At 43.1% G+C, this 26,862-nt stretch overlaps 2 protein-coding genes across 2 annotated transcripts; one reads left to right on the forward strand and one right to left on the reverse strand.

Annotated features, from left to right (window-relative positions):
- The first annotated feature begins 277 nt into the window (after positions 1 to 277).
- Positions 278 to 17,698, forward strand: LOC139384878 (proline-serine-threonine phosphatase-interacting protein 1-like). The gene is made up of 14 exons (XM_071129777.1): positions 278 to 457; positions 3,022 to 3,122; positions 3,265 to 3,339; positions 7,399 to 7,433; positions 7,512 to 7,618; positions 7,725 to 7,787; positions 10,221 to 10,304; positions 12,885 to 12,930; positions 13,148 to 13,227; positions 14,490 to 14,588; positions 14,814 to 14,910; positions 15,102 to 15,192; positions 15,438 to 15,669; positions 17,072 to 17,698. The coding sequence occupies exons 1-14, from the start codon at positions 425 to 427 to the stop codon at positions 17,201 to 17,203; spliced, it is 1,275 nt and encodes a 424-aa protein (XP_070985878.1). The 5' UTR covers positions 278 to 424; the 3' UTR covers positions 17,204 to 17,698.
- Positions 17,699 to 18,711: 1,013 nt separating this feature from the next.
- Positions 18,712 to 26,633, reverse strand: LOC139385194 (tetraspanin-3-like). Its single transcript, XM_071130306.1, has 7 exons — positions 26,408 to 26,633; positions 22,902 to 23,093; positions 22,712 to 22,786; positions 22,472 to 22,573; positions 22,186 to 22,338; positions 21,265 to 21,348; positions 18,712 to 20,271 (listed from the first exon to the last, which is right to left on the reverse strand). The coding sequence occupies exons 1-7, from the start codon at positions 26,468 to 26,470 to the stop codon at positions 20,179 to 20,181; spliced, it is 762 nt and encodes a 253-aa protein (XP_070986407.1). The 5' UTR covers positions 26,471 to 26,633; the 3' UTR covers positions 18,712 to 20,178.
- Between the last annotated feature and the right edge of the window lie 229 nt (positions 26,634 to 26,862).

Raw genomic sequence — 26,862 nt, forward strand, 5'->3', positions numbered from 1 at the left:
ATCCGATCACGGTCAGATGTGATACACCCTGGATATAATCAAACCAATGGCTATTCTTCATGAACAAGGGCACAATCTGTGCCCAATATAGTCTGTGAATCCGTTTTAGGTCTGAAATTCTATATGATCTATTATTCAAATAATAATCAAAACTGTAGTTATCTACATATCTCAGCAAGGGGCTGTGTCTGTGGATAGTGACATCACAGGGTACTTCCTCATTCAAGCCCAAAGCAAAGTTCAACAGTGATATTGCAGTTATAACAGCTGAGGTATTCTGGAGTTGTCCTTCATATATATATATACATATATATATTTGATCTCAGTAAGGAATCTGTTAAATTGAAGTGGTTTATGTTTTTTGTAAACGTTGATAAAGAGGATATTAACATTCAACTTTGAGGAAGTGCATGTATAACACAGAATGACTCCCTTGCTGTATAAAGATGCCTTTTGGGTAAGTTCCCTCAGTCTGCTACCATTGTCTCTTGATGTCCTGCGTTGGTGTGTGTAACTAGATATAACTAGGTAGTCTACTGATAACTCATTTAAAATCTCTCTATCCAGAAATAGTAGTATTTTGTTCATTCTCAGCCATTTACAGACTTGAAAGTGTAGTGAGCCTTTTAAAGCAAACAGCGTTAGGTTTTTAAAATGTGACAGTTGTCTGACAGAATATGATGTCCACAGTAATAACATGCCAATGAAATGTGGAACTGAACTGAGTGCTGTGGGAAAGCTGGAAAGGTCTGGGTTCAACTCTTACTGCTAACCCCTTAGATATGCACTGTAGGATAGGTACTGTAGGAAAGGTCTGGGTTCAACTCTTACTGCTAATCCCTTAGATATGCACTGTAGGATAGGTACTGTAGGAAAGGTCTGGGTTCAACTCTTACTGCTAACCCCTTAGATATGCACTGTAGGATAGGTACTGTAGGAAAGGTCTGGGTTCAACTCTTACTGCTAACCCCTTAGATATGCACTGTAGGATAGGTACTGTAGGAAAGGTCTGGGTTCAACTCTTACTGCTAACCCCTTAGATATGCACTGTAGGATAGGTACTGTAGGAAAGGTCTGGGTTCAACTCTTACTGCTAACCCCTTAGATATGCACTGTAGGATAGGTACTGTAGGAAAGGTCTGGGTTCAACTCTTACTGCTAACCCCTTAGATATGCACTGTAGGATAGGTACTGTAGGAAAGGTCTGGGTTCAACTCTTACTGCTAACCCCTTAGATATGCACTGTAGGATAGGTACTGTAGGAAAGGTCTGGGTTCAACTCTTACTGCTAACCCCTTAGATATGCACTGTAGGATAGGTACTGTAGGAAAGGTCTGGGTTCAACTCTTACTGCTAACCCCTTAGATATGCACTGTAGGATAGGCACTGTAGGAAAGGTCTGGGTTCAACTCTTACTGCTAACCCCTTAGATATGCACTGTAGGATAGGCACTGTAGGAAAGGTCTGGGTTCAACTCTTACTGCTAACCCCTTAGATATGCACTGTAGGATAGGCACTGTAGGAAAGGTCTGGGTTCAACTCTTACTGCTAACCCCTTAGATATGCACTGTAGGGTAGGCACTGTAGGAAAGGTCTGGGTTCAACTCTTACTGCTAACCCCTTAGATATGCACTGTAGGGTAGGCACTGTAGGAAAGGTCTGGGTTCAACTCTTACTGCTAACCCCTTAGATATGCACTGTAGGGTAGGCACTGTATGATAGGCACTGTAGGATAGGCACTGTAGGATAGGCACTGTAGGATAGGCACTGTAGGATAGGCTCTGTAGGATAGGCACTGTAGGATAGGCACTGTAGGATAGGCACTGTAGGATAGGCACTGTAGGATAGGTGCTGTAGGATAGGCACTGTAGGATAGGCACTGTAGGATAGGTACTGTAGGATAGGCACTGTAGGATAGGCACTGTAGGATAGGCACTGTAGGATAGGCACTGTAGGGTAGGCACTGTAGGATAGGCACTGTAGGATAGGCACTGTAGGGTAAGCACTGTAGGATAGGCACTGTAGGATAGGCACTGTAGGATAGGCTCTGTAGGATAGGCACTGTAGGATAGGTACTGTAGGATAGGTACTGTAGGATAGGCACTGTAGGATAGGCACTGTAGGGTAGGCACTGTAGGATAGGCACTGTAGGATAGGCACTGTAGGATAGGCACTGTAGGATAGGCACTGTAGGATAGGCACTGTAGGGTAGGCACTGTAGGGTAGGCACTGTAGGATAGGCACTGTAGGATAGGCACTGCAGGGTAGGCACTGTAGGATAGGCACTGTAGGATAGGCACTGTAGGATAGGCACTGTAGGATAGGCACTGTAGGATAGGTACTGTAGGATAGGCACTGTAGGATAGGTACTGTAGGATAGGTACTGTAGGATAGGTACTGTAGGATATGCACTGTAGGATAGGCACTGTGCTTTCACCACAATTTCCACATCTGTTATATTCTGTTTAACTTGTGAGGTATCATAGTATTTTTGCACAGATGTTCCCTGAGGTGTTGGTTGCTATGGCTCCCTTCCTGCTCACGGTGGTTACGAATTTAGCTCTATCATTGTCCAGATAGATTTGCATCCAAGGCAACAGTTGATAATCTACCTGTCATCTTCAGACATGAAAGAGAACATATTAAATGGGTTTCTATTATGCTGTCTGCAACTAAAAGTTGTTCAAAGTGAATATTCTATGGTCCTCTGGACAGTCCTCTGACTATATTGTCTGTTTGTAAGTACTGTAACAAGTATTTATGACGCAATGCACATTTCAGTGAAACGTAATATCAATCTTAAATGCTTTGTGAATTTCACCAGGTTCATATACCATGTTGTAAAGACACCCCATTCTATGGGAACCAATCCCTAAACAAGTTCCAACTTCTGTGGAATCTAACTGTTCAGTATGTGCCACCAAATACAGAGACAAACCACTGGGCAGTTTGAGTCAAACGTTTATTTTGTAACTATTGTTGTGTAACTGGATTACAACACCTCTCTTTCTCTCTCTGTAGGGAGTTGATTTCACTAATCATCAGGGCTATGAGGTTCTGATTCAGAGACTATGTGATGGCAGGCGGATGTGCAAAGATGTGGAGGAACTGCTGAAGATGAGGTAGGGTTTCTCTGACGTCATTTAAACTTCATACAAAATGCACGCAGGGATGGTCAGCAGTGATTGCACACTGAATCGGAATGTTCATACAACTCAAAGATTGGTCTACACTCTACAAGTCTGCCTGTTTGTCTGTCTACAGGGCCATGGCAGAAGAGAGGTATGGGAAGGATCTGGTGACAATAGCACGTAAAGCTGGGGGGCAGACAGAGATCAGGTAAATGGCTGGTTATGTACATATATAGAGATGATATGTTTGGACCATAATACCTACTATGCACAAGTTAGCCAAAATGCTGTCATAACAGATACAAATAACATTGGTGGGGACGTTGGCCGAAATCGAATGTAATGTTGTTGTTTTTTTATTTAAATAATTTGCCATTACCTGGTGTGGCGCGCCTGCTACTTGCTTATATGCCACAGCCACTTCACAGGCAATATAATAGGTAGTCAATAGAATAATAGTAATATTTTTAGAACATAATAATGATAGAGTCAGGGTTCAGTAGTGGCACACAATGCCATTATGTCACACATTCTAGCCCTCGTGGAATCATTTCCAACAGAGAGAGAGAGAGAGAAAATGTGTGTGTGTGTGCATCCTCAATCCAGTTTCCTGTTCACACAGTTAATCTTTACACCATTGCTAATTAGCCAGTCATGTGACATGGTAAAGTTGGACGAAGAGAAGAGACCAGACAAGGAATCAGTGGTTAAGGATAAACATCATAACTTACTGAGAAACAGTAGCCGCAGGATCACAGTACACTTGAAACAACAAACACTAAGTCTTGAAAACTCACTCAGGAAACAAACGCACACAGTAAACAATTCAAGCTTCTGCAAAGGACAACAGAAAACACACCTCTTAACAGGGAAATCATTATCACCTTGGGTCAGGTTCTCGTGTCTGGGCTTGTCGGACCGTGGTCTCAATACTCCATATCACAGAGTCCACAATGCAGGAGCTGTGGATGATGGGCCCCGAGTCCCTCTCCTCGTTAGAGGTATCGTGTTGGCGGGACAGGGCACCTGCTTTCTGATTCTTGGATCCCGGGCGATAGGCTAGTGTGAAATCAAACCTGTTAAAAAAACAGAGCCCACCTAGCCTGGCGAGCGTTCAACCTCTTGGCTTCTTGAATGGAGACCAAATTCCTAAGGGCCCACTTAACTGCCAAAAGCTCACAGTTGCCTACATCGTAGTTGCGTTCCGCTGGCGAGAACCACTTGGAGAGAAAGGCGCATGGGTGCAGTTTCTTGTCCTCTTTGTTCTGCTGTGAAAGGACCACCCCTGCTCCGGTGTCCGAGGCGTCCACCTCTACTACAAAGGGCAGAGTAGGATCAGGATGAACGAGGATGGGTCCAGAGGTGAAACATCCCTTAAGCTCTATGAATGCCCTGTCAACCTCAGGAGTGTAGCAAAAACGGGTCTGGGACATTAAAACAATTATATAACCTTTATTTAACTAGGCAAGTCAATTAAGAACAAATTCTTATTTACACTGACGGCCTACCCCGGCCAAACCCGGGCGACACTGGGCAAATTGACACGCGGGTTAGGAACGAGAGAGGCGCTGCCACTGCACCAAAGTTGCGTATAAAACACCTGTAAAAATTGTTTCACCCGAGGAACCGCTGGACCTGCTTGAGTGAGGTGGGATCGGGACAGTGGACGACCGCCTCAACCTTTTTGGGGTCCATTTGGATGCCTGTGGTAGAGATAATGTGGCCCAGGAAGGAAGCTTTGGACACGTGGAATTCACACTTCTCCATCTTGACATATAGTTGGCTCTGCAGGAGGCATCTCAGGACTTGGTGGACGTGCATTATGTGTTCTGGAAGGGTTTTGGAGAAGATCAGGATATTTTTGAGGTAAACAAAGAGAAACCAATTTGAGTGTCATTGATCAATGCTTGAAAGACTGCCGGTGAGTTTGATAATCCAAAGGGCATGATTAAATACTCATAGTGTCCACTAGGGGTGTTAAAGCCAGTTTACCACTCATCTCCCTGATTCTCACCAGATTTTAAGGGTTGCGGAGGTCCAGTTTGGTGAAGAATTGGGCCAACTCCAAGACATCAGGGGCAGAGGTTAACGATTCTTGATCGTAATCCAGTTCAGCCCTCTGTAATCGATGCAAGCACGCAGGCCTCCATCCTTCTTACCCACGAAGAAGCCTGCACCAGCTAGTGATGTAGAGGGGCTAATGAAACCTGCCTCCAGCGACTCCCGGATGTAATTGTCCATGACTGCTGCTTCAGGGGTTGAGAGATAGTACAGACGGCCCTGGGTAGGTGTGGAGCCGGGTAGGAGTCCTATGGCACAGTCGTATGAACGATGTGCAAGAAGGGTGGCAGCTTGCCTCTTACTGCAGGCCTCCGGGAGGTCGAAGTATTCAGGAGGGAGAGCGGAGAAGTCGTGGACTTCAATGGATGCTGGAGGACATGGTGAGGCTCTTGGTGGGGGTCTTAGACATTTAGACTGGCAGTCCTTACCCCAGTCTAGTAGGTGTTTCCCGTGGACCAGGAGAATAGTGGGTTATGTAGTGCTAGCCAGGGGTACCCTAGGATAAGGGGGTTTCTAGGGAGCAGAAAACTAAGAGTCTGAGTGTTTCACCCCAGCCTGTAGTAGAATGGGCTTGGTCTGATATTCCACCTGACCGGAGCAAATGGGCCATCCATTGAGGGCTTGAATCTGCAGAGGGATGGGACACTTCATGCAGGTGATTGGTAATTATCTGGTGAAGTCCTGATCAATAAAATTACCTGTGGCCCCGGAGTCCACGAAGGCTTGATTCTGGTGCTGACGGTTGTCCCAGTGGAGGGTTGCGAGTAGTGACAGACGGTGACTGAGAGGTAGCTGAACAGCTCGTCAGGGTCTCCCCTTGTCCTGGCGTTTCCCGTCAGCTCTGGACATATAGCACGGAGATGGCCGAGACCTCCGCAGTAGAGGCAGCAGCCATCGCAGATGCGCCTGTCACGCACCTGTGGACTCTGACGTGTGGGTCCCAGCTGCATGGGCTTCTCAATTCTGGGCTTGGGGGGCTTAAGGTGCTCAGGAAACCGAGATACTGGGGTGGAGTCAAAAGTGCGCTGTCTCAAACATTCGAGGCGGTTGTCGATCCTGATTGCCAGTATTATCAGGGACTCAAGGTCCTCTCCCAGTTCCTGATAGGCCATTTCATCCTTGGAGTTAGACAAACCCTGATGGAAAGCAGTTTCCAGGACCTCCATATTCCACACACTCTTGGAGGCAAGGTTGTGGAACTCAATGGCGAAGTCAGCAACTGGTCTGGCCCCTTGGCAGATGTTGAACAGTCGGCTGACCACTTCTCTTCCGCCGACTGGGTGGTCGAAGACTTGTAACTCAGCAATGAAGGCTAATATGGAGCTGCAGGTTGGTGGCTGCTGTTCCCACACTGCCATTGCCCACGCCAGGGCCTTGCCCGAGAGTAGAGAGATGATGTAGGCGATCATGGCCGATCGGTGTGGAACGAGGAGGACTGTAGCTCGAACACCAGAGAACACTGAATGAGGTAGAAACCCCTTACATGCTCCCAGGTGGCCGTCATACCGCTCGGGGGCTGGGATCTTGGGTACCCGGTGCAGGTTCCCTGGAGGAACTATGGCGACGTCTGTAGCACTGGGCGATGAGACTTGGCCCCTCTTGGGTTGAGGTTGGACTGTGTTTGGAGGGAGTCGGTAAGTGCCTGCAGGGTCTCTGATATTTGGGAGAGTTGTTCTTGCTGCCGCCTCAGCAGTGCTCCTTGGTGGGTTACAACATTCTTGATCTGAGTGATCTCTGCTGGGTCCATGTTTGGTGCAGAAGCTTGCTGTGATGTGGCAAGGTTGGACCCAGGTGCAGAGAAGAGACCAGACGAGGAATCAGTGGTTAAGGATAAACATACTTTACTTTACTGAGAAACGGTAGCCGCAGGATCACAGTACACATGAAAAAACAACCAACACTAATTCTCAAAAACTCACTCAGGAAACAAACGCACACGGTAAACAATTCAAGCTTCTGCAAAGGACAACAGAAAGCACACCTCTTTTAACAGGGAAATCATAATGAATAAATTGGACACACCAGAGTGTCGTTAATGTCTCTAGGACGGTTTCTGCTGCCCTCTGGTGACAGGTGGAACCATGACAAGTCATTGATATCTAGATACAGTTGAATGCAGTGATCTGTTTATGCGTACTGTGTTTAACTAGTATTTAGTATGCTACACTACCTGTTATTGATAAATGCATCATTCCTATTTTTTCAGCACTCTGAAAGCCTCCTTTGATCAACTTAAAACACGTAAGTTTATCCTGTCTACTGCATCTCTCACTACAAAGCCCAATGACAGTTTACTAAAATAACTGTTTTCTTTGACAGAAATTGAAAACATTGGGAATCTGCATATCCAGCTATCCGGAATGTTACGGGAAGAGATCAGGAAGATGGAAATATTCAGAGAGCGGCAGAAAGAACAGAGGAGGAAGGTTTGAAATGTGTTATTGAGTGCTTATTTCATTTCGAAAATCCATTTTGAAACCTGTATTTATGAGGTGCCATTAAATGTCAACCATGTTGTTTATCCTCGTTCAGTTTGAGGGAATTATGGAGAAAGTTCAGAAGATGAAGGTGTCCTTATATAAGAAGACCATCGAGGTAGGCATACTATTTACTCAGGGTATTACATGCTTACTTAGTAAGTAAGTCAGCTTAAGTACAGAGTTACATACATAGAGGGTTACAGAACAGTCTGTAACCCTTTCCACAGTGTTCTACATTGAACCCAAAAGGATTCCACCTGAAAACCAAAAGGGTTCTAGCTGGAACCAAAAAGGGTTCTCCTATGGGGACAGCCAAAGAACCATTTTCTAGAGTGCAGTGTAAGAGTTCATAACCAGAAAAGAGGAAGGCTGACATTACACCCAGTAGACCTAGCTACCTCTCAGAGATGGGTGAACTACCCAAGAGAGAACATACATCACAGTGCAATTCTGCAAGAGGAAGAGGGTAGGAAACAAAGTATAGACATACACACCCACACACCAACCACAGACTTTGGCCCTATTATAGTGGGGAACTGGTAGGATAACGCAGGCCTTGAAAATGAACATTTTGGTCTGCATCAATACGGATCTCACCTCTCATAGTCCCATGATTTATGCTCAATTATAAACCGGGTGATTTGAGCCCTGATGGCTGGTATATCAACCCGTATACCACGGGTATGACAAAAACATATATTTTTTGTTGTCTAATTACATTGGTAACCAGTTTATAAAATATTAATAAGGCAACTCGGGGGTTTGTGGTATATGGTCAATATATCACAGTTAAGGGGCTGTATTCCAGGCACTCCGCGTTGCATAGAGGGTAAGAACAGTCCTTAGCTGTGGTATATTGTCCACATATCACATCTCCTTGGGCCTTATTGCTCAAATATATATAAACTTAGGCCTATTTTTGTGAGTATCATTACAGTATCATACTTACACCCTGTATAACATCCTGTATACAGTGCCTTTGGAAAGTAGAACCCTTGACTTCTAAAATAGATTAAATTGTGTTCTTTCCCTCATCAATCTATACACAATACCCCATAATGACAAAAAATTATACATTTTTTTACACATTTTTGCAAATGCATTAAAAATAAAAAACTGAAATATTACATTCACATAAGTATTTAGAACATTTACTCATTACTTTGTTGAAGAACCTTTGGCAGCGATTACAGCCTTGAGTATTCTTGGGTATGATGCTTGGCACACCTGTATTTGGGGAGTTTTTCCCATTATTCTCAGCAGATCCACTCAAGCTCTGTCAGGTTGGATGGGGAGTTTGAGTTTGAGTTTATTTATTTTTACAGGGACAGTGCACATTAATCAACGTTATAGTAAAAGTGACGGTTTTAACCAGCCGGCTAATTACTCTGTCAAGTTGGATGGGGAGCGTCCAGAGATGTTCGATTGGGTTCATGTCCGGGCTCTGGCTGGGCCACTCAAGGACATTCAGAGCCTTGTCCCAAAGCCACTCCTGCGTTGTCTTGGCTGTGTGCTTAGGGTCGTTGTCTTGTTGGAAGGTGAACCTTCACCCCAGTCCGAGGTCCTGAGCACTCTGGAGCAGGTTTTCATCAAGGCCTTTCTCCCCCGATTGGCTGGGCGGCCAGCTCTATGAAGAGTCTTAGTGTCCAAACTTCTTCCATTTAAGAATGATGGAGGCCACCATGTTCTTGGGGACCTTCAATGTTGCAGAAATATATTTGTACCCTTCCCCAGATCTGTGCCTCGACACAATCCTGTCTCAGAACTTTACAGACAATTCCTTCAACCTCATGGCTTGGTTTTTGCTCTGACATGCACTGTCAACTGTAGGATCTTATTTGACAGGTGTGTGCCTTTACAACTCATATCCAAACAATTGAATTTACTACAGGTGGACTCCAATCAAGTTGTAGAAACATCTCAAAGATGATCAGTGGAAACAAGATGCACCTGTGCTCAATGTCAAGTTTCATAGCAAAGCGTCTGAATAATGTTTTTTTATTTTAATACATTTGCAAAAAAATCTACAAACATGATTTCACTTTGTAATTATGGGGTATTGTGTGTAGATTGATGAGGATTTCATTTTTTATTTAATCAATTTTAGAATAAGGATGTAACGCAACAAAATGTTGAAAAAGTCAAGGGGTCTGAATATTTTCCGAAGGCACTGTATAACCCTATTCTCTATGCGAGCAATTGCACACCGAATAGATTAGCTACATCGTTAGGCTACTCTGTGGTGAGACAAGTGACACGAGCCAATGGCAGAGTGACATAATTGGAGCTAAAGTGGTGAAGACTGATTATCCTGTACAAGAAACAACCAATCTGAAGCCAGAAATACATATTGACCTAAATGTTTGCTTAAACTGCTAAGTGAGGACAGCACCATTCACCATGTTGACATTGCATACAGTTGCATACAGTTTTACAGAGATCCAACATTGCTACTGTTTTAATTGATTGTTACATAAAACATGACACCACAGACCACTGTGGCTGCTTCAATGATGATTCCCTGAAAGTCTCTTCTGTCCATCTCCAGTCTAAGAAGTCCTATGAGCAGAAATGTAAAGAAGCAGACGAGGCAGAGCAGCTTGCAGCCACAACAACAAAACAGTCTGAGAAGGTAACACCACCTCCCCAAACCCTGGAACTATACAAACACACAGCCCCCAAGCAGTCTGAGAACGTATTGTAATCCCCCTACCTGGAATTACACACACACAGCCACAACACCAAACCAGTCTGAGATGGTAACACCACCTCCCCAAACCCTGGAACTATACAAACACACAGCCACAACACCAAACCAGTCTGAGAAGGTAACACCACTGCCAACCCTGCAATTATACACATGTAATACGCCTCGTTATTCAGTGCATTCAGAAAGTATTCAGACCCCTTCACTTTTTCCACATTTAGTTACTTATTCTAAAATTGATTAAATTATATTTCTAATTAATCAGTCTCTACACAATAACCCATAATGACAAAGCGAAAACAAGTTTTCATAAAATGTTTGCAAATGTATTAAAAATAAAAATAGAAATACCTTATTTACATAAGTATTCAGACCCTTTGCTATGAAACTCGAAATTGAGCTCAGGTGCATCCTGTTTCCATTGATCATCCATTGAGATGTTCCAACAACTAGATTGGAGTTCACCTGTGGTAGATTCAATTGATTGATTGGACATGATTTGGAAAGGCACACACCTGTCTATATAAGGTCCCACAGTTGACAGTGTGTGTCAGAGCAAAAACTAAGCAATAAGGTCGAAGGAATTTTCCGTAGAGCTCTGAGACAGGATTGTGTCGAGGCACAGATCTGGGGAAGGGTACAAAAACATTTCTGCAGCATTGACTATCCCCAAGAACACAGTGGCCTCCATCATTCTTAAATGAAAGAAGTTTGGAACCACCAAGACTCTTCCTAGAACTGGCAGCCCAGTCAAACTGAGTAATCGGGGGAGAAAGGCCTTGGTCAGGGAGGTGACCAAGAACCCGATGATCATGCTGACAGAGCTCCAGAGTTTCTATGTGGAGATGGGCAAACCAGCTCTGTAGCACTCCACCAAGCAGGCCTTTATGATAGAGTGGCCAGGCGGAAGCCACTCCGCAGTAAAAGGCACATGACAGCCCATTTGGAGTTTGCCAAAAGCCACCTAAAGGACTCTCAGACCATGAGAAACAAGATTCAACAAGATTCTCTGGTCTGATGAAACCAAAATTGAACTCTTTGGCCTGAATGCCAAGCGTCACATCCTACAATGAAGCAGGGTGGTGGCAGCATCATGCTATGGGGATGTTTTTCAGCGGCAGGGACTGGGAGACTAGTCGGGATCGAGAGAAAGATGAACGGAGCAAAGTACAGAGAGATACTTGATGATAACCTGCTCCAGAGTGCTCAGGACCTCAGACTGGGGCAAAGGTTCACCTTCGAACAGGACAACCCTAAGCCCACAGCCAAGATTATGCAGGAGTGGCTTCGGGACAAGTCTCTGAATGTCCTTTAGTAGCCCAGCCAGAGCCCAGATTTGAACCCAATCGAACATCTCTGGAGAGACCTGGAAATAGCTGTACAGCGACGCTCCCCATCCAACCTGACAGAGCTTGAAAGGATCTGCAGAGAAGAATGGGAGAATCTCCCCAAATACAGGTGTGCCAAGCTTGTAGCGTTATACCCAAGAAGACTCTGAGTCTGTGATCACTACCAAAGGTGCTGCAACAAAGTCCTGAGTAAAGGATCTGAATAGTAATGTAAATGTAATATTTCCATATTTGTTTAATAAATACATTTGCAAAAAATTGTAAAAACCTGTTTTGCTTTGTCATTATGGGGTATTGTGTGTAGATTGATGACACACAAAAAAAACGATTTAATACATTTTAGAATAAGACTGTAACGTAACAAAATGTGGAAAAAGTCTAAATACTTTCCCGAATGCACTGTAGTTATTGTTGTGCTACTGCAACTCAATTTCTCAGTATCAGAGAAGGCTATGAAACAGTTCCCTTTGTCACTGTTTTCCTACTACAAGTAAAACAGTGGTATAGTGGAGGAAAACACAAGTAAACACAGTCTACAAACTGTTTTCCTACTACAAGTAAAACAGTGGTATCGTGGAGGAAAACACAAGTAAACACAGTCTACCCACTGTTTTCCTACTACAAGTAAAACAGTGGTATAGTGGAGGAAAACACAAGGTAACACAGTCTACCCACTGTTTTCCTACTACAAGTAAAACAGTGGTATAGTGGAGGAAAACACAAGTAAACACAGTCTACAAACTGTTTTCTTTTGCCCAACAGTTCATCCACCTTTTGCAGAAAAATGCATTGAAATAATAGGAAGTGTTACTTTTTTCACCACGACCAGCGAGCAGAGTTTACACATCTCTTTTTGATCTTATTTTTTTGTAAACTGGACTGATTCTGTGAGTCTATGAGTTGGTTATAATGCAAGGCAATTGAATGTCCAATGAAATGATGGCAATTCCTGGAATTGAGTTATCTATTTATTAGAAATGCTTGTTCTGTGTGCGTTCTGAAAATGGAGGTCTGTAGAGGAACAGAGAGTCAGGAGAGTAAAGAGAACACATTCTGATATTTTCTTCTAAAGGAGAACTGTCTCTTTTAATTTGTTGTTTAGCAGTCCCGTTTTGATTCAGAACATGACCAGTTCCTTTACTGCTGTCTTTCTCAGGTACAACACAAGGCCAAGCAATGCAGACAAGCCGTCACTGAAGCAGGTCTGAATCATACCATACAATATACTGTACTTTTATTTATTGGTGATATCAATGGATGAATCAATCAATGAATCTGTAAATCCATTACGAATTTATTATCATTGATCTGATTATTTAAAAAACATGTATTTATTATGGTAATCCAAGTAAAGAAGAGTGCTTAGGATGCAATAAATGTAAAGTATTCCCTAACCTCTCTTGTGCTCCACCTGTACAGAGAAACAATACATGCTGAACGTAGAGCAGCTGGAGAGAGTTCGTCAGGACTGGGAGGGAACACACAAGGGCACGTGTGAGGTTAGAGCTTCACATTGCACCCACCCACAACTGTTACTAGCCCAACTACGACCTCACACCACAGCACACCACGCCCCCTTCCGCAGTATGTCTGAGTAGGCCTATATTTCTCAGTATAACACCCCCCCCTGTGGCTTATGTACATACATCCAGAATAGACTACACTGTTAGAACAAAAAGGTACTATCTAGAACCTAAAAGGGTTCTTCGGTTTTCCCCGTAGGAGAACCCTTTGAAGATGCCTTTTTGGTTCTAGGTAGAACCCTTTTGGGTTCCATGTAGAACCCTTTACACAGAAGGTTCTACACTGACCCAAAAAAAGGTTATCCTATGAGGTCAGCCGAAGAACCCTTTTAGGTTCTAGATAGCACCTTTTTGTTCTAACAGTGTAGTCTATGCCTCTTAAAGCACAATATTGAACGTTGCCGATTGAGCAGGTAAGCCTGATGATTCAGCTATTACAGTAGCTTGTAAAGCTATTTAGAGCCTGGTTACGCCTGGTTAGCCTCCTTAATGTATGCAGTCGCTTTTGAGCCAGATTGTATACTTAACAAAAATATAAATGTAACATGCAACAATGTCATTTATTTTACTGAGTTACAGTTCATATGAGGAAATCAGTCAATTGAAATAAATGTATTAGGCACTAATCTATGGATTTCACATGACTGCGAATACAGATATGCATCTGTTGGTCACAGATATCTTTTTAAAAAAGGGGCCTCATTATCTTGTCACAGTATTTTTGTGCATTCAAATTGCAATTTCATTCGTTGTCTGTAGCTTATTCCTGCCCATACCATAACCCCACCGCCACCATGAGGCACTCTGTTCACAACGTTGACATCAGCAAACCGCTCGCCCTCATGACAGCATACACGTTGTCTGCAGTTGTGAGGCCGGTTGGACGTACTGCGTCCAACCGTGTGACAAAACTACATGTTTTAGAGTGGCCTTTTATTGTCCCCAACACAAAGTGCACCTATGTAATGGGCATGCTGTTTAATCAGCTTCTTGATATGCCACACCTGTCAGGTGGATGGATTATCTTGGCAAAGGAGAAATGCTCAGTAACAGGGATGTTAGCACATTTTTGCTCAAAATTAGAGAGAAATACGTTTTTTTGTGTGTTTGGAACATTTCTGGGATCTCATGAAACATGGGACCAACTCTTTATGTTACATTTATATTGTTGTTCAGTGTGTATATATAGGGATAGATGATTAAGGGTTTGTACTGTATGTGTGTCTCTGCTGTTCCAGGTGTTTCAGCAGCAGGAGGTGGACCGCATCACTATCCTGAGGTGTGTCCTCTGGGACCACTGTAATCACTTCTCTGTGCAATGTGTCAAAGACGACGAGGTGAGCTCAACAATGACCACACTTCAGACGATAGGCAAATGGATTATGGATGGGTCCATGAACTGCTGTCTACATTAAACTCTATTAGTACCAGTACTACACTGCCTAGCATGCAATGTATCTGGTGATCAACCAAAATGGATCCTATTTGTGAACCAGAACAATTTTAAATCAATGAAGCCTCTTTGAAGACTGAGCATGAATATGAGAAATGTTTTTTTGTAGTTTTACGAGGAGGTGAGGAATATTCTGGAGACGTGTGACATCACAGCAGATAACAACTGTTTCATAGAGATGAAGACAACAGGTTCAAGTCCACCAGGTAAAAGCTCACTGAATACAGGACAGAGCGTGAAGGGCCAGGGTTGCTGTCAACATTGGCACCAATGGCGAACACTTCTTAGAGTAATTGTAACGGGTTTGTTCTGTGTGTCTCTGCTTTTCAAGTGTAACAGTTCCTCTGAACAACATTTGAAATATTATACTCCTGGACTTCCTTCCTCTTCTCTCTAGACCCCGTTGTGTTTGAGAACTACTATGAGAGGGAGCCAACGGGTGACAACAACGGCAGCGCTCGCTTCGGAGGGGGAGGGGTCAGGAAAAGGTCAGTTAGCAGAACTTGGGACTCGTAGGGGCAGTTTCCTGAAGACAATCGAGGAGTAGGCTAAATTGTGTCCAGGAAACCACCCCATAGTGTTTCTGTGAAACAAGCTCTATCACTTTGTAACACTGGAATAACAGTTGAATGCATAGGAATTCTAATATGGACATTGTGGACATTATCATAGTTATACATCATCAACACATTCAAATATATTTGAGAATGGAACATGAAAAATATTTGTGCAGATTCTCCAATCTTCTGCCACGAAACTCTGGTTCAAAGATGAGTATCAGTGAGGGTTCAGCTTCCGAGCCAGCGGCGCCAACTGTTGGTCAAACAGTGCCTGAGAGTTCAGATGGAGTGTATGCATCCATACCTGGCTTCCAGTCTGCAGCTGCAGCTGCCCTGCCTGCAGTGACAACTGATGAGGATGATGATGATGATACCTTCATGGTGTTTTATGACTACTCTGCACAGGTGAAACCTGCACACACAGTTACAGGTGTCAAGTTACAGGTGAAACCTGCACACACAGTTACAGGTGTCAAGTTACAGGTGAAACCTGCACACACAGTTACAGGTGTCAAGTTACAGGTGAAACCTGCACACACAGTTACAGGTGTCAAGTTACAGATGAAACCTGCACACACAGTTACAGGTGTCAAGTTACAGGTGAAACCTGCACACACAGTTACAGGTGTCAAGTTACAGGTGAAACCTGCACACACAGTTACAGGTGTCAAGTTACAGGTGAAACCTGCACACACAGTTACAGGTGTCAAGTTACAGGTGAAACCTGCACACACAGTTACAGGTGTCAAGTTACAGGTGAAACCTGCACACACAGTTACAGGTGTCAAGTTACAGGTGTCAAGTTACAGGTGAAACCTGCACACACAGTTACAGGTGTCAAGTTACAGATGAAACCTGCACACACAGTTACATGTGTTATGTTACAGGTGAAACCTGCACACACAGTTACAGGTGTCAAGTTACAGATGAAACCTGCACACACAGTTACATGTGTTATGTTACAGGTGAAACCTGCACACACAGTGATAGGTGTCAAGTTACAGGTGAAACCTGCACACACAGTTACAGGTGAAACCTGCACACACAGTTACAGGTGTCAAGTTACAGGTGAAAACTGCACACACAGTTACAGGTGTCAAGTTACAGGTGAAACCTGCACACACAGTTACAGGTGTCAAGTTACAGGTGAAACCTGCACACACAGTTACAGGTGTCAAGTTACAGGTGAAACCTGCACACACAGTTACAGGTGTCAAGTTACAGGTGAAACCTGCACACACAGTTACAGGTGTCATGTTACAGGTGAAACCTGCACACACAGTTACAGGTGTCATGTTACAGGTGAAACCTGCACACACAGTTACAGGTGTCATGTTACAGGTGAAACCTGCATACACAGTTACGTGTCATGTTACAGGTGAAACCTGCATACACAGTTACAGGTGTCAAGTTACAGGTGAAACCTGCATACACAGTTACAGGTGTCATGCTACAGGTGAAACCTGCACACACAGTTACAGGTGTCATGTTACAGGGGAAACCTGCACACACAGTTACAGGTGTCATGTTACAGGTGAAACCTGCACACACAGTTACAGGTGTCATGTTACAGGTGAAACCTGCACACACAGTTACAGGTGTCATGTTACAGGTGAAACCTGCATACACAGTTACAGGTGTCATGTAACCGTGTATGCATGTAACTAGTTGAGATATTGATGGATCATGTTTACATAAACTATTCCACTGATCTGTATTATACTGTATGTATGTACTGTATATGAACCATACAGTAATTCAAAGCCTCATACTTCTATTACTAACAATGTGTTCCCTGTGCTCCCAGGACCCATATGAGCTGTCAGTGTCTAAAGGGGATGTGGTGTTGGTGATAGAACAGAGTGAAGACGGCTGGTGGACAGTGGAGAGAAACGGACAGGTTGGGCTGGTACCTGGCTCCTACCTGGCCAAAGTCTAGATATAGTCACACACACATCCATGCATGGACACACACATATGCACGCGCACACACTCATGCACACAGGTACAGGGATTCACACACACATACTCATGCACACTCACCCATACATACTGTAGTCTTCAAAACCTTACTATGAGGACCCCTTTCTGCTTCTTACTCAGATGTTCTGATCCTTGGTTCAAGACTTCGGAGTAACAGATTCTCCAGCAGTAGAGATGACTCACTGAACTGACTTGGAACATGAGTCATGACTGTGTGTTCCCCATGAACTATTAGGCTATGCTGCACCACAGATTGTCAGTCTTTTCACCCAACAGGCCTACTGCACACATACAGTGATGTGAAAAAGTATTCGCCCCCTTTCAGATTTTCTCTACTTTTGCACATTTTTTATTCTGAATTTTATCAGATCTTCAACCAAAACCAAATATTAGATAAAGGGAACCTGAGTGAACACAATTGTATACTTATTTCATAAACAAAGTTATGCAACACCCAATGCCCATGTGTAAAAAAGTAATTGCCCCCTTACACTCAATAACTAGTTGTGCCACATTTAGCTGCAATGACTCCAACCGTTGTTGATCAGTCTCTCACGTTGCTGTGGGGGAATTTTGTCCCCCTCTTCCATGCAGAACTGCTTTAACTCAGAGGCGTGTGGGTTTTCAAGCATGAACTTCTCGTTTCAAGACCTGCCACAACATCTCAATTGGGATTAGGTCTGGACTTTGACTAGGCCATTCCAAAACACATTTGTTGCTTTTTAGCTCTTTTCATGTAGACTTGTGTGTTTTGGATCGTTGTCTTGCTGCATAACCCAGATGCAGCTCACAGACGGATGGCCTGACATTCTCCTGTAGAATTCTGATACAGACCAGAACTCATGGTTCCTTCTATTTAGTCAACTCGTCCAGGTCCTGAGGCAGAAAAGCATCCCCAAACCATCACACTACCACCACACTTGACCGTGGGTATAAGGTCCTTACTGTAGAATGCAGTGTTTGGATTTCGCTAGACATAATGGGACCCATTTCATCCAAAAAGTTATACCTTTGACCCATCTGTCCATAGAACATCAAATCAAATTTTATTTGTCACATACACATGGTTAGCAGATGTTAATGCGAGTGTAGCGAAATGCTTGTGCTTCTAGTTCTGACAATGCAGTAATAGAGTCTTGATGATCATGCATGTTCTTTTTTGCAAACTTGAATCAACTTTTTGGATGATGTGGATCCCATTTTTTTGTTTTGGAATGGCCTAGTCAAAGTCCAGACCTAATCCCAATTTTGATGTTGTGGCAGGACTTGAAACAAGCAGTTCATGCTTGAAAACCCACAAATGTCACTGAGTTAAAGCCGTACTAAATGCAAGAGTGGGCCAACATTCCTCCACAGCAATGTGAGATTGATCAACTACAGGAAGCATTTGGTTGCAGTCATTGTAGCTACAGGTGGCACAAACGGTTATTGAGTGTTGGGGGGCAACTTTTTCACACAGGGAAATTGGGTGTTGTACAACTTTATTCATTAAATAAGTAAAATAAATATTAATTTGTCGTCATTTGTAATCTCCGGCCCTTTAATCTAATATTAGGTTTTGGTTGAAGATCTGAAAACATTCAGTATCAAAAATATGAAAACATAAAAATCAGAAAGGGGGCAAATACTTTTTCACAGCACTGTAGAGAATCTCAGATACCGATACCATACAGAAAACGAGTCAAACTTTCAACTGTATCAATTGTAAATATGTGTGTCTACACCAACCTGAGAAGTGATCTACAAGAGAAAGTAGAAGAGTATCTGAATCAAGACCAACAGCTGTACTGTATTTTATATATTATTTAGTATTTGATAAAATATGTAATGTTTACTTTGAAGTTTCCTTAGTTTGTATACATTGAATAGTGGTGCTTCAGTTCATCAGTGAACAATAAAACATGTTTTAGTTTAAATTTAGGTTTATTTCAATCAAAGTTCTTTCCTCTCCTCAATTTATTTACATGATTTTGTTTCACATTTTCTGCAATGCTACAAGTCTAAATATCAACTTCCGTTTGAAAAATAATACACAATGCCACAAAAACACAAAACAAAAGTGACTCCCTCAGTCACAGCCCCAATTCTTTGGTGGTTTACATCAAATTCCCAGGCAGGGTTGAATCTCAATTGTATTCCTCATGTCCTCCCTCCTCAGCTTCTCAATGCACAGATCTGAGGGTTCTCCACTTGGATCTTCTCCTCCAATGCATTTTGAAAAAGGAGGCAAGGAGAGAGGACAAGGAATCAAGAAAATACAATTGAGATTCATCCCTTCCCTTTCATACTTGGTATTAGAATGTGTGTCAGAAAACACCTACATATGTACCAACTTGTAACACAAAGCTCTATCTACACATGGGTCTTAGGTAACACTGGTAAAGTACCTCTACACTACATATGAATGGAGACGGGTTGACTGACTTACAATTTAGTGGTAAACTACAGGGTCCCTCATAGATAAAGGTACTTCTAATATTCACATGATTAAATATTCCTTAAATACTTCCAGAGCTCTAGTCATAGTGCAAAATGACACGAGACAGGAGTACATTCCACATATTGCACTGCGCAGTAGTTCTCTTCTATAAAGAGCCCCTAATCATCCCTTGTGCCCCAAAAGGGAAAAGAAGGCTGTATTTCATGAGCAAAAGAAAAACAACATCAATTCGCCATTTAACAACTTTGGCCTTAGGCGTTCCAGTGTCTAAAAAAACACATTTAAAATAAAAATACATTTACAAAGCATGTTCAATAAATAACTATTTTCACAGATCCCCCCAATCACCAGTGTATATTCAATAGTTATCCTGTGCAAGGTGTGCTTGAGCTTACTACTACTGAAAACTACAAATTGTGGACATGTCAGGTGAGGCTTCGTTTCTTTATTCTTATTGGTGGAGCCCTTGGTGCGGGCGGGGCCTGTACTCCTCATGCGTAGGTTGCTCCGGTGACCAGTAGCTCATAGGCCGGGTCATGCCCCCTCCTGCACAGCACCACACAGGCACACAGCATCCCCAGCATCTACGGGTACAACAGTATGCATAGTTAGCATAATCATCATCGCTGCACCCAGAATAAAGTTTCACGTGCACTGGCCAGCTTCTCCGTCTTGTGAAAGACTAGAATTTCCAAGAGTCCTGCTCCTAGAGCAACATTAGTGCAGGGTTTCTGTCCCAGCCTTGTCCCATGCCATCACGTGATTCGATTAATTAAAGAGAACTTGGTGTGTGAAGTGAAGTTCTTCGAATGAAGGAGAACAAAAAGGAGAACCAGAAGAATCATACATACAAAAAAATGTTTTTTTAAAAGCACAGGTCGAGGCACTCTAGTCTTCATTAACCGGGTACATTGAGCATTAACACCTGCACAATGTGACGCATGCCTTCATCAGGGCTGGTTTTTAAATGCTCTTCATGCCTGGATAATAAAAGCTCTCTATATTAAAACCCACTAGTGCTTCAACCTCGAGTTTTCTACCACTTTACTCCTTTTTGGTGGATATGTTTCTCCCCCATCCCAGAGGCAACCGTGGCTGTTTGGGATACCTGAAGCGTTCTACATTGTTATGACTCATGAGACTGCATTTGAAAATCCATTTCATAATTACTATACATCCAGTGACTCCACAAATACATCAAGTTATCCTCACAAGGAGAAGGGAAGTGACTGGTCAGCAGGACCCATGTTGTGATGTCCCCGTAAGGTAGTGTTGAAACATTGAAAAAGCAATTTGACACAATCAGGTCAGCTTCTCAGCAGCAGCAGCCGACTAGGCTAGAGACTCCCACTGCAGGAGGACATTACTGCAGCTCTAGTTAACATGCACCTGGTACACATGGTTCAGATGTTATTACAGAAGGACTCAAATATGGGCCTAGGAACAGTGGGTTAACTGCCTTGTTCAGGGGCAGAACGACAGATTTTTACCTTGTCGGCTCGGGGATTCAATCTTGCAACCTTTCGGTTACAAGTCCAACACTCTAACCACTAGGCTACCTGCCTATATTGGTTTACCTGTATTGCAGCGAAGGTCAGAGCAGCCCAAATGACATACATCATGATTTCTTTCAGCTTTTTCACAACAAGAGCTTCACAGCCCTAGAGGAAAAAAGACAAATATTAAAAACATGTGTCTGTATGTCAGTATTTTCTTTAGGAAAGACATGTGCGAGTCGAATGTCCAAGCAAATCAAATAGATTCCCATTTGAATGCCGTCATGTGTTAGGTAATGGTGTTCTAGGAGTGCCCACTGACAATTAATTGACACCACATGCAAGTGACTACAATAAATATGCAAGGAGAAATGAGGGCCTACGAAGTGAACGTTGGCTCCTTGCACAATATCCTGTTTCAGTGTTAAGTTAAAAAAGAAATCTGTGCCTCCATCCTTGGTACGGTAGCTAGTTAGCTAACTTGATTTGCACGGTATCCAGCATTTGTAAGCTACTTGACTAGGCATTAGATTAGGAGGAAGGAGGAATCGAAATATTCCTCCTTGGTGGACTTGTATGACGTCTGTAAATTCTCTTTAAAATACAGTGAACACTTTTCAGACTCACTGGCACAGGAAACCTTGTGGGCCGGTACCAGTTGATACAATACTGTAAGTTCGCTAGTGTGAGCGCAATCTCAAGACAGACAGGCATAGCAGAGAGATAATGCGATTGAAAGACAATCTGAACCAATCACCATGCATAGCCAATGGGATTTGTAATAAATGCCATTTAGCTGACACTTTTATCCAACGTGACTTACAGTCATGCGTGCATACATTTTACGTTGGTGTGGTCCTGGGATTCAAATCCACTACCCTGGCGTTACAAGCGCCATGCTCTACCAACTGAGCTACAAAGGTCCATTTATAGACCATATTTATTTTCATTGGGCTATTTACCAGCTAAAGGAAACGCTTGGGTGTGCGTGTTCTCTCTTACCTCTGGGTAGAGGTCACCAGGCCGGCTCATGGTTCCAGTACAGTTGCTGATGTTGGGTTTACAGCAGCTGACTGGAACACTGTTGTTTCTGGACTCCTTGAACCAGCGAGTATTCCTCCAGTCAGAGTAGTTGTGAATGCCACAGCAGTGGAGCTATGACGGGGGAGAGGGTAGGAGAGAGATGGGGAGAGAGAGAGACTGCTGTATGCACCTGCAAACTCACCTATAGTCATATTCTTTTTTTTAAACATGTCAGGAGAAATAAATCCAGTGGCGTTGTTCTCACCTGTCTCTGCACATAGTCGATGGCTCGGCTGGGGGCATCTGTGTTGGTGCCATTGTATTCATCATACACCTTCTGAATGGAGTGGTTCACCTGATCTTCCACCTGAGTACAAGCAACAACGTCAATGTCATCTGTGTAAGAATTGTAACATTCATATTAAATTCTAACAAACTGCATTCCCATTCACCCTTTTCTATTGCTTTTGTGTGATAAGACACTAGGCAGTAGGCCAATACTAACCCTAGCTCTGTAGATATAACCAATAACAACCACAACAACTTCTGTGACAAACACCAGCAGGAGAATGACAGCAAACTGCAGAGCAAAGAGAAGAGATATGATCAATTCAATATCTAGTCCAAAGATAAGAAATTACATTTACTTGCATTATACAAATTACATTTGTATCCATGTGCTTTTCAATACTTACAGCTGTTAGTCCGCAGGAGCTTTCCCGTATTGTGGCACAGCATCCAATCAGCCCAATGATAAACAGCAGAGTCCCGACTGCTATTATAATGGACGCTGGGATCAAGGTGTACACATCCTCAAAGAAGTGGTCATAGTCATCATATGTGATGAACACATAGGCTCCAATGTAACACAGAATTCCAGCTGCAGCCTAGAGAGGGAGACAGAGCAAGAGAAAGTGTGGGTCAGGCATGTAACAGCCAACATTTTTTTGCTTATCAGAAAGAAAACCCAATATTTTGTGCAGACTGAGACATTGTTTTAACAAACACACATAAAGCTATGTTGGTATGTGGTCACTGGCTAGCTGCTGGTGTGTAGCAAGGGTATCCTCAGTTTCACTTTAAAAACTTTCACAAAATATACCCTTGCAATAACTTGTCTAAATTCATGGACTTATTAAGAGGACATATGCCATTTTTGTGATAAAGTGTGACTCTGAAGTTATTTTGGAGTGATTCAAGTAATTAAACCTTTTTTTTCATTAATATGACCCATGTATTTAGAATGATTATGTAATATGTTATTATTCAAGTAAAAACAAAACTACTTTAAATCTGTCCTTAAATGGAATATATTTTTTTACTTGAAATCCAATATTTAATCAAATATCTACAATTAGTCAATATTTAAAAAAACAACAACTATGTATTCTTACAACAATTGCAACCCCTGCCATTCTATTTTTATTTGAGGTACTTTTAACTGTTGTCACTGGCAATTCATGTATAGGGATTTTTATTTATTGTTTTTGTTAATTTTACTTTAATGCTATTTTATGTTTCTTCAGAGAAAAATACATGTGATGTCCTATGTTTTTTGCTATTATATTGCAATAGGAAATGTGTTTTTTTTTGTTTTAAGGGAATCCTCAGTTATGTAAAGTTAAGCTAAGTGAACATTGCAGCACACTGTATTACCAAGCACTATCAGATTGCTAGCCGGACTCCTTGCTCGGGCCAAACTCTACGCCCGTTTGTTTCTTCTCAGTAATTAAAGTACACTACTCAAAAAAAATAAAGGGAACACTTAAACAACACAATGTAACTCCAAGTCAATCACACTTCTGTGAAGTCCACTTAGGAAGCAACACTGATTGACAATACATTTCACATGCTGTTGTGCAAATGGTATAGACAACAGTTGGAAATTATAGGCAATTAGCAAGACGGTCCTGCAGGTGATAACCACAGACCACTTCTCAGTTCCTATGCTTCCTGGCTGATGTTTTGGTCACTTTTGAATGCTGGCGGTGCTTTCACTCTAGTGGTAGCATGAGACGGAGTCTACAACCCACACAAGTGGCTCAGGTAGTGCAGCTCATCCAGGATGGCACATCAATGCGAGCTGTGGCAAGAAGGTTTGCTGTGTCTGTCAGCGTAGTGTCCAGGGCATGGAGGCGCTACCAGGAGACAGGCCAGTACATCAGGAGACGTGGAGGAGGCCGTAGGAGGGCAACAACCCAGCAGCAGGACCGCTACCTCTGCCTTTGTGCAAGGAGGAGCACTGCCAGAGCCCTGCAAAATGGCCTCCAGCAGGCCACAAATGTGCATGTGTCTGCTCAAACGGTCAGAAACAGACTCCATGAGGGTGGTAATGAGGGCCCGACGTCCACAGGTGGGGGTTGTGCTTACAGCCCAACACTGTGCAGGACGTTTGGCATTCGCCAGAGAACACCAAGATTGGCAAATTCGCCACTGGTGCCCTGTGCTCTTCACAGATGAAAGCAGGTTCACACTGAGCACATGTGACAGACGTGACAGTCTGGAGACGCCGTGGAGAACGTTCTGCTGCCTGCAACATCCTCCAGTATGACCGGTTTGGCGTCAGTCATGGTGTGGGGTGGCATTTCTTTGGAGAGCCGCACAGCCCTCCATGTGCTCGCCAGAGGTAGCCTGACTGCCATTAGGTACAGAGATGAGATCCTCAGACCCCTTGTGAGACCATATGCTGGTGCGGTTGGCCCTGGGTTCCTCCTAATGCAAGACAATGCTAGACCTCATGTGGCTGGAGTGTCAGCAGTTCCTGCAAGAGGAAGGCATTGATGCTATGGACTGGCCCGCCCGTTCCCCAAACCTGAATCCAATCGAGCACATCTAGGACATCATGTCTCGCTCCATCCACCAACACCACATTGCACCACAGACTGTCCAGGAGTTGGCGGATGCTTTAGTCAGGAGCATGCCCAGGCGTTGTAGGGAGGTCATACAGGCACGTGGAGGCCACACACACTACTGAGCCTCATTTGGACTTGTTTTAAGGACATTACATCAAAGTTGGATCAGCCTGTAGTGTGGTTTTCCACTTTCCTTTTGAGTGTGACTCCAAAACCAGACCTCCATGGGTTGATAAATTTGATTTCCATTGCTCATTTTTGTGTGATTTTGTTGTCAGCACATTCAACTATGTAAAGAAAAAAGTATTTAATAAGAATATTTAATTCATTCAGATCTAGGATGTGTTATTGTAGTGTTCCCTTTATTTTTTTGAGCAGTGTATATATCGAACGACATAGCAGCGTAATAATTTAGTGTGAGTCGTCAGGCTACTATCAGATGAGATTGGGTGAGAGGTTAGGCCTAAACAATATGAAATACTAACTTGTGAAAACACTGATACTGCAAAGAAATGTCGGGGACATCGGCGCATGGCGGCTAGGCGTTAGCAGGCTAGCTAGGTTTCTCACAGTGATACCAAATATGTTTTTCATTGTTCTCTGTGGTGATACGTTTTCTGCTAAACTGACTCGCACAAACTACAATCGTGCATATAGTCTTACCCACTGTTATGCAGTATTTAATTCAATCTCGCTGGTTTTCATGCAACAAATTGCAGCATTAAATGTCAGACGGTTAGCTAGCTAAAAGCGAGAGGTAACAACAATGGCAAATGCCTGTACGGCGTTAGCCAGCAGATCCGACACGCTTGCTCACAGCTGCATTAGTCTTTGACACCGCGAAGCCGGCGCGAGATATAACTCGTTAAATGTACTTTAATCCAGGGATGAGAAATGCGTTGTACTCCGAATTGTCCCATTTCCCAACTGTTACACTGAGAATATTGTATATTTAAAACTAGTAGTCGTTCAGACGTTTTCTTCCTCATGTTAGTTAGCATGTGGCAACAGCAGCCATTTATGGAAAGTGTCTTATACACAGGAATGCTGTCCTACCCACCAACGGGTCGGATCTGCTGGCTACCTGTCCTTGTTCTACCGGTGCTTGCAATAACAGCAAAAGCATACATTTCAGAAATAATGTATATTTTAATAAACAAACTAGACAAGTTGGTTGGAAAGCTCCACATATTCATTTTGTAGAGAATTAACGTGAGCTAGCTAATGTTAGCAGACGCCTCCCTTTGCTGCAACTAACGTTAGCAATTTCTGTTGCGTACTGTAATTAATCCCAACCTTGACTACCTAGCGTCAAATACATGTTTTGAAACAAATTCGTGATATTTTACCCAGAATATTAGATTCAGAAACACCAGGACGGTCTTTGATGAAGTAATCCCACACTGGCCCATGGTTGCGCTGGAATCCAAATATGTTACTGTAATTTCGGATGGATCATGGATGTTGTTATGATAATAAAATGGCTGTCCTGTCCGTTCTTATTATACCTCAGTGCAGTGGTAGGTTCTGCCCCACTACCTTCTTCTACAAAATCGCCAAAAGAGCGGATATGTCACGTGTGCAGATGAGATCATCAAAACAACCCGACGGTAAAATTCTTCTTCTGTGATGTTTATCGGCAGATGGCATCCACTGTTATGGGTCATTACTGCCACCTACTGTACTGAAGTGTGAGCTAGAGGGAGAGGAATCCTACATAAATCCTACCTGCCAGCCCTGTTTCTCCTATAAAAATATAAACAATTATACTGTATTTAATGTTTTTTTTAAATGAGGCTGACAG

This window comes from Oncorhynchus clarkii, chromosome 26, assembly GCF_045791955.1.
Source record: "Oncorhynchus clarkii lewisi isolate Uvic-CL-2024 chromosome 26, UVic_Ocla_1.0, whole genome shotgun sequence".
In the NCBI taxonomy this organism is placed as follows: Eukaryota; Metazoa; Chordata; class Actinopteri; order Salmoniformes; family Salmonidae; genus Oncorhynchus; species Oncorhynchus clarkii.